Consider the following 9,017-nt stretch of genomic DNA (forward strand, 5'->3'; position numbering starts at 1 on the left):
ATCTCCTGCTTCAGGGCAAGGTTTTCTTTCACAGCTAGGGAGCAGTTACAGTGAAGCCTCACTGGGCTGGTGTGTGTGTGTGTGTGTGTGTGGTTTTTTCATCAAGATGAAAGAGCTAAGATTTTATTGGTGCCTGTGAGGAGAGAGAGAGAGAGAGAGAGAGAGAGAGAGAGAGAGAGAGAGAGAGAGAGCTGACTTTTGGAAATAAGCCCAACACTTCCTGGAGCTGGGGTGAAGGCACATCAGCAGTTTCACAGGATCAATGGAGAGGGGCCTGGGAACTCCGCTGGGGCTGCTGTTGGTGTTGCTATGCTGTGAGTTGTGAATCTCCAAGAGAGGGTTAGTGGTGCTCCAGAGTAGCCTGTGGGAGCCAGCAGAAGGCAAAGCTGACATTTCTGGGGTGTCAGTCAGGGGTGGAAACGGTTTAACAATTGCCCTTCATATAGTTTGGTTTTCTTTCTCTGAGCAGGGGTGAGAGGAATGCAGGTGGAACAGAATCCTCCAGCGCTGAGTCTTCATGTGGGAGCTGACTCTGATCTAAGATGCAATTTTTCTGCCATTATGAAAAGTGTCCAGTGGTTCCGACAAAATCACAGAGGCAGCTTCATCAATCTTTTTTACCTGGCTCCAGGAACGAAGGAGATTGGGAGGCTAAAGTCAACATTCAATTCTAAGGAGCGCTATAGCACCCTGCACATCAGGGATGCCCAGCTGGAGGACTCTGGCACCTACCTCTGTGCTGCTGAGGCACAGTGCTCCCAGCCAGCTTACAGCCTGGCTCCAAACTGCAGCTGGGTGTGCACCACAGTGAGAGTTTGTAGCAACATTTGCACAGCTGTGGGGTTCCAAGTTTATGCTGAAGTGTCATCTCTGCTAACACTAGACTGTCCAAGGTTGCTGTTTCACTTCATTGTACCCTTCCCCTCACAGATTCCCATTTTCAGGAGTAAATTCTTATGAAGACCATTAGAACAACTGAGAAAGATGACAAAGTTCAAAGTACTGTCAGATCTGTTCACACATTATTAACTATTCTCAAGTTATTGTTCTGCAAAAGGCTTTAAAAAGACATGCTGTTCAACAATCAGCCAAGAGACAACACAATATTTCAGTCAACTCAGATCTTTTGAATTTGCAGAAGGATTGATACATATCCTTTTGCAGGCCACACTCATGCATATGGTCTACCAAGGTATATGTGTACTACTGCACCTGTAGGATTACCTTGGCATGCTGGTCATTAATCGGGTTCATAAGTGAGTATCACTGGTGGTTGCCTGTCTCCTTTGGAAACTATGCATCTTCTGCTAGTATAAAAACTAATTCTCAGAGGGAAAAACCATTCAGGTCAGTTCCATCTCTGGGATTTCTAGGCCCTGCTTCTGAAGTGCATGATGTCTTTAGCAATAGGATCTTACCTTCTACCTTTGTGGAGTAACTAAGAGCAACAGCAATAAGATGTGCATTGTGGGAATAACTTAGACAGCTCTGACCAATCACTCAAAAGACAGCTTCTCATGTCTGATACTGAAGTTTTTGTTACATGATCTTAGACTGATTGGGGAAACACTGACAGCCCAGATGAGAAAAGTTTATATATATATATAAACTTTTATATATATATATATATATATATATATATATATATATATATATATATATATACACGCACACACACACACACACACACACACACACACGGTGAAAACAGAAGGTTAGAGGAAGTTAAAGGGGAATACCAAGCTACATGTGACTTGATAGGGTAAATGGAAAAAAGAAGTTCATCTTAGGGAAGGGGTATTGAGATAAATACAGAAGAAGGGGGTGGTGATTAATGGAATGGAATTGAAAATTCAGAAGTAAACCCACACACTTATGGACACCTGATTTTTCTCCATTTATTTATTTATTTATTTATTTATTTATTTATTTATTTATTTATTCATTTTACATCCCAATTGCTGCCCCTCTCCCAGTCTCCCCTCCCAGAGTCCCTACCCAACCCCCCTCCCCTTTTCCTCTGAAAGGAATCATCCTGAGAGAAGTAACCTGGACCCAGAAAGACAACATGGTATGTATTAAGTTATAAGTGGATATTAGCCATAAAGAACAGGATAACCATGCTACTATCCACAGACCAAGAAGCTAAGTAACAAGGGAGGCTCACAATGGATAGATGCTTAAATTCCGCTGAGTAGGGGAAATAGAATATATATCAGGGGGTGTGGTCAGTGGAGGAAGGGGAATAGGTGTTGGAGTGCATGTGGATGGAAACAGGCAGGATCAAGCTGGGGGAGGATGGAGGGAGAGAGTCCTGACAGAGACAACTAGAAATATCACGAGGTACATCTAAAGGATAATCTAGAAATCTAGAACAATGGAAATTTCCAGAAATCTATGAGGGTGACCTAGCTAAGGCTCCTCATAATTAGGGATATGGAACCTAAAATGACTATCTCCTGTAACCAGGCAAGACTTCGAATGGAAAGACTGGGACACCAATCCAGCCACAAAACTCTTGATGCACAATATCTCCTGCCTACAAGATGTACAGAGGTAAAGATGGGGCACAAACTGAGGGATTGGCTAGCTTGAGGTCCTCGCCATGAGAGGGAGCCAACTTAGACACTATTAGTGATATTCTGTTATACTTGTAGACTGGAGCCTAGCATAACTATCATCAGAGAGGATTCATCCAGGAACTGATGGAAATTGATGCAGAGTCCCACAGCCAAACATTAGGTAGATCTTGGGGAATCCTGTGTTTGTGTGTGTGTGCGTGTGTGTGTGTGAGAGAGAGAGAGAGAGAGAGAGAGAGAGAGAGAGAGAGAGAGAGAGAGAGAGAGAGAGAGAGAGAGAGAGAGGATTGAAGGAGCCAGAGGGTTAAAGACACCATAAGGAAACCTACAGAATCAACTAACCAGGGTCCATAGAGGCTCATAGAGACTGAAAAGGCAACCAGAGAGCATGCGTGAGACTATCTTTGGGCCTTTGCACATATGTAACAATTGTGTAGCTTGGTCTTCATGGGAGGACTTCTAACACTTGGAGCAGGGGCTTTTTCTGACTCTCTTGACTGCCTATGAATCCCTTTCCTCTAACTGGGCTGCCTTGTCTAGCTTTAATAGAATAAGATGGCTCTAGCCTTACTCTAACTTGATATGCCAAGGGTGGTTGATTTCCATGGGTAGCCTCCCATTTTCTGAGAAGAAAGTGGGGAGGGATAGATCCAGGGGAGGGAAGATGAGAAGGAAGGATTGGGAGGAGGAGAGGGAGGGGAAGCAGTGATAGAGATGTAAAATAGATAAATAATTAATAAAATTATTCATGACAGTAGCACATATATACAGGAACAAATACACAGAAGGATGTCTCTGAATCAGCTGCAGCATACACTCAGTCAAATATTTGTGACAGTTAATATAAATGTACATGGATACATAAAATATCAAGAACTAGGAAAAAGATGTGGGCAAAGATAAGAAAGAACAGCTTGTGAGAAGACAAATTCTGTCAATGAGGAAAAATTACTAAGACCAAATTGAATGACAGAAGGCGCTCCCACAGAAACATGGCAGTCATGAAAGCTAGACCCATGAGTGGAGACTTTGACACTTGAAGGAAGAAGCTTTTCTGAAGATGTGAGCTGGCTGCTTGCCTGCCCTCTGCAAGTCTTCAAGGAAGAGTCACAAATGCCTCACCAATCTCAAATAACCATCAGCTTTGTGTTCCCTAAAAACAGGCACCACTGCTCACAAAGACATTTACAGAAAAGAGCTAAGAAAATGTCATAGCCTACATTTGATGCAGAGTATGGCATAATCTGTGAGCCCTGCATGCCAGTCACAACTGCTTCCTGTTGTGGCTGTCCTGTGCAGTTAATCTGCAAACATTGTTTCAAGACACCAATGAACTCCTAACTAAATGGGCAGCACAAACCCATATTTTACATTTCTAGAGCAGATTGTAATGATTACACATCCTCAGAGCCAATTTATAATTCTTTAATTTTATAATATTTTTACTAGAGTTCCCAGAGACTAAACCAGCATCCAAACCACCAACCACCTCCAGTATATGTGGAGGAATCCATGGCTCCATATACATGTTTCAGAGGGTGGCCTTATGTGACATCAGTGTGAGGGGAGGCCCTTGGTCCTGTGGAAATTTCATGCCCCAGAGTAGGGAATGCTAGAGTGGTGAAGTGGGAGTGGGCAAGTGGGTGGCAAAGGGGGCAGGGAGAAGAGGGATGGAATGGGGTAGCTGTGGAGTGGTAACTAGGAAGGGAGCTATTATTTGAAATGTAAATGAATATAATGATTAATAAAAAGGAAAAAGAAAATTGAAAAGTATTTACTCTATTTTATGTGCATGGGTGGTTTGTTTTCATTTGTGTTTATGTACCATGTGTGTACCTGGTGCCCACAGCGGTCACAAGAGGGGATCAGTTCCTGTGGAACTGGGGTTACAGAGTTTGAACTACTGTGTGGGTTGGGTTCTGAAAACCAAACCTGGTTCCTTTGAAAGAGCAACAAGACACTGGGTAGTGGAGGTGCACGCCTATAATCCTAGCACTTGGGAGGCAGAGGCAGGTGGATTTCTGAGTTTGAGGCCAGCATGGTCTACAGAGTGAGTTCCAGGACAGCCAGGGCTACACAGAGAAACCCTGTCTCAGAATCCACACCCCTGCCCCCCCCCCCAAAAAAGAGCAACAAGTCCTTTGAAGTGCTGAGCCATCATTCCAAGCCCACACAGTATCCTACTACTAGTTTGGATCAGTGAAAATAAATTGGTAAAACCTATATTTTGCCATTCAGTTTATCATATGGTAAAACCCAAAATAGAATATCCATCAGTTGCTCTGCTATAACACTTCTATGTCAGGTAGAATCCTAGGAATGATGACAGTCAATTCATATGTTTTGTCCATTGCTTATGTTCTTTAGATTGATGTAATGTACATAAAGTTTTAAGAAGTTAGACTCCAAAAACCAAACAACCCAATTAAAAGTGGGGCACAGAGCTAAACAAAGAATTCTCAACAAAGGAATCTCGAATGGCCAAGAAGCACTTAAAGAAATGTTCAACATCTTTTGACATCAGGGAAATGTAAAACAAAAGGACCATGAAACTTCACCTTATACCAATCAGAATGTTTCTCCACATCCTTGACAACGTGTGTTGTTACTTTAGATTTTGAGACTTTAGATTATGTAACGGCCCTTTTTTATGTTCTTTAGATTGATAAGCGACACCTGAACTCAGATATGTGTCTTACAGATGATTTTGAGGACAAGAGCACATTTTTGACTCTGGAAGGTGTTACAATAGACCCTGGTTTAGTTTCTGTCCACCAGGGGGTGGACTTTCCTAACACGAGATCCTTATCTGTGTAATTTATAAGCTTCTTAGGTTCATCATTTGATGTCATTTCATCATTTCTTCATGTGAAGAGTTGAGAGCATCACTCTGGTGACACTGAAGATGGGCACTTCCCCAGCTTTAGTGACTGTGATGCTGTTCATACTTGGTAGGTGAAGTGACTTAAAAAATGTACTATTTTTTTCCATTTTCCTGGCCCCCTGGGCCTCTCTCCTGGCTCCCCCCATATCTGCGCCTCCTTTTCCCTACCCCTCCCCTATTCCACTGAGGTCCCTCCTTCCCTCTGCCTCCCATCACTATTTTATTCCCCATTCTAAGTGATATTTAAGCATCCCCACTTGGGGCTTTCTTCTTGTTTTACTTCTTACGGCCTGTGGAGGTGTATGATGGGTATTCTGCACTTTTTGGCTACTATCCTCTTATCAGTGAGTACACACCAGGTATGCCATTTTGGGTTGGGGTTATTTCACTCAGAATAATATTTTCTAGATCCATCTATTTGCCTGCAAAATTCATGATGTCCTTGATTTCAATAGCTGAATAGCATTTCATTGGGTAAATGTACTATATTTTCTGTATCCATTCTTTGGTTGAGGGACATGTGGGTTGCTGGTTAGTATGAATAAAGCTGCTATGAACATGTGGAGCCCGTGTCCTTGGGGTATCATGGAACATGTTTTGGATATGTGCCCAGGAACAGTATAGCTGGGCCTTCAATAGAACTATTTCCAGTTTTCAGAGGAACCATCAGATTGGTTTCCAGAGTGGTTGTAGAAGTTTGTAGTCCCATCAGCAATGGAGGAGTGTTCTCTTTTCTTCACATCTTTGCCTGCGTGTTCTGTTGCTTGAGTTTTTGATCTTAGCAATTTTGATTGGTGTAAAGTAGAATCTCAGAGAGTCATTTTGATTTGCATTTCCTTGATGGCAGAGGATGTTGAATATTTCATTAAGTGCTTCTTGCCATTTGAGATTTTTCTATTGAGAATTCTCTGTTTAGCTCTGACTTCAGTTTTTAATTGAATTATTTGGTTTTTGAAGTCAAACTTCTTGAGTTCTTTATGTATTTTGAATATTATCCCTCTATCAGATGTAAAGTTAATGAAGATCTTTTCCAAATCTGTAGGATGCCCAGAGTGAGGGCTGGGAGGAACTTCTAGAAAGTCCCAGAGACCCCTGACTTTCTAGACTTCCAGGACTCAATGTGAGTAAACTTATCCAAAATGCCCACCACTTGTGGACACGAAACCTGAAAAGACCACCTGCAGTAGTCAGAGAGGACCCACAGTGGAGGGATAGGGATACCAACCCACCTACAAAACTTTTGACCAAAAATTGCTCCTGTCTAGAAGAAATGCAGGGACAAAAATGGAGCATAGACTGAAGGAATGGTTGACCCAATTTGGGATCCATCCTATGGGCTGTCACCAGTCACTGAAATTATTACTGATGCTATGTTGTGCTTGCAGACAGGTCCTCTGAGAGCCTCTATGAACTGCTGATTGAGAAAGACACAGATTCTCACAGCCAAGTATTGTACAAAGGTCGGGTAGAGACTTGATGCCCCAGGATGGGGGAATACCTGGAGGGTCACCCTCTCAGAGGCAAAGGGGAGGGGAAAGGGGGGAAGAACTCTGCAAAGGGGACCAGAAGGCAGGGCAACATTTGGGACATAAGTAAATAAAGTCATTAATAAAAAACGCACTCTTCTATAATATCAGAAAAATATTTAATCATCTATGACATACTTATCTTCTTTCAGGGAGGACCCATGGAGAATCAGTGATCCAGAAACAAGGTCAAGTGACCCTCTCAGAAAATGACTTCTTATTTATAAACTGCACTTATTCAACCACAGGGTACCCCATTCTCTTCTGGTATGTCCAACATTCTGGAGAGGGTCCACAGATCCTTCTGCAAGTCACAACAGCCAACAACAGGGGAAGCAACAGAGGGTTTGAAGCTCTGTATGATAAAGGGACCACCTCCTTCCACTTGCAGAAAGCCTCAGTGCAAGAGTCAGATTCTGCTGTGTACTACTGTGCTCTGCGCGACACAGTGGCAGAAGCTGCAGGGGAACTGAGCATAAAGTCTGAGAAGTAAAAGAAGCCTGACTTTTGATAATTTTCCTTTTGAATCTTCTTGTTTTCACAGTCTATGTTGTGTGCCCCAATATTTCTCTGGTTGGTGAAAGTCATACAAATGGTCAGAACAGGATATGAAATAGATGATACTGCAGCTGTATTTTTGTACTGGAAATTAGAACCCCCACGAAGTGGAAACTTAAGGATTTCTTCCCCACTGTGGATCCTGTCACTCCATGCTTCTTTTAGCACATCTCTATCTCCATGCCAGCACCCAATACCAAGAAACACATTGTCTCTATAACCCTGGTTTATCCTGGCAGGATCTCAGAAGCATTCTTTAGCAGGCAACCTATAGTTACCACACTCTTCCAAGAAGTAGAGAGGGCAACAGAAACCAAGGAACAGAACACACATCCAACAAAGGCAAGACTAGACACCATAACCTAGAATTACAATGATTTCAAATCCAGATGCATAGATTCCAGAATAAAAAGAACTAATATGAGCTAGGATGATATCTCTCCACTAAAGACCAGAAACCCTACTACAGAAGGTACTGAGCAATGCAATATAGTTGAAGCATAAGACAAGAACTTCAAAATAGATTTTGTGAACATGAGAGAGGTCTTTCAACCTAAATCTAAAGATGGACATGCCTATAAAGGTACAAAAGTGTTCCAGAGTACCAAATACATTAGACCAGAAAAATAAGTCCCTTCATCACAGAATAATCAAAAACTATACACACAGAACATAAAGAATATTGAAAACTAAATAGTGAAATACTGGACCTAGCAGCCATCACATATCAAATGGATACCAGATATCTACAGAACATTTCACTCAAACACCAAAGAATATACCTTCTTCTCAGCACATCACAGCAATTTCTCTAAAGCTGATCACATGTTCAGTCACAGGTAAATCTTATCAGAAACAAGAAAATTGAAGTAACCCCCTGTATCCTACCAGACCACTACAGATTAATGTTGGATTTCAGCAATAGCAGAAACAACAGAAAGCCTATAATCTCATGGAAATTGAACAGCTCTATACTGAATGATTATTGGGTCATGGATGAAATAAAGAAATTAAAGACTACCTAGACTTTAGTAAAAAGGAATATACAACACACCAAAATTCATGGGACACAATGAAAGCAGTGGTACTAAGGAAAGTTTGTAGCACCACCCTTCATAAAGAATTGGAAATATGCCATACTAATAGCTTAATGGCACACCTGAAAATACTAGAAGAGAAAGAAGTAAACAGATTCACGAGTAGATCAGACTTAAGGCTGAAGTCAGTACAAGATCAAGCAGAGTTGCCCTGAGCAGCCTGTTATCCCACAAGACCTACATTCTCCCATCACTTCTCTGCCTACCTCATTGTATCTGCAGTTCCTAAACAATACAGACTTGCAGATCCATAACCATACAACCCAAGGATACCCATTAGAGGCCTCCCACACTAGGACCATTGAGATTAAATTCCCTCCCAATACCTACTACAATAGCAACATCCAGGGACCAAAGCTATCCAGACAGGTAA

The 9,017-nt window shown here is 42.0% G+C and overlaps 2 gene segments (V, D, J or C); both read left to right on the forward strand.

The window, feature by feature from the left end:
* The first annotated feature begins 225 nt into the window (after positions 1 to 225).
* Positions 226 to 5,396, forward strand: LOC116084139. The segment is given in 3 exon segments: positions 226 to 314; positions 470 to 807; positions 5,241 to 5,396. Coding segments are annotated over 3 exon segments (546 nt in total).
* Positions 5,397 to 5,484: 88 nt separating this feature from the next.
* On the forward strand, positions 5,485 to 7,482 carry LOC116084140. The segment is given in 2 exon segments: positions 5,485 to 5,530; positions 7,142 to 7,482. Coding segments are annotated over 2 exon segments (387 nt in total).
* The last annotated feature ends 1,535 nt before the right edge of the window (positions 7,483 to 9,017 follow it).

This window comes from Mastomys coucha, unplaced genomic scaffold (assembly GCF_008632895.1).
Source record: "Mastomys coucha isolate ucsf_1 unplaced genomic scaffold, UCSF_Mcou_1 pScaffold9, whole genome shotgun sequence".
Lineage (NCBI taxonomy): Eukaryota > Metazoa > Chordata > Mammalia > Rodentia > Muridae > Mastomys > Mastomys coucha.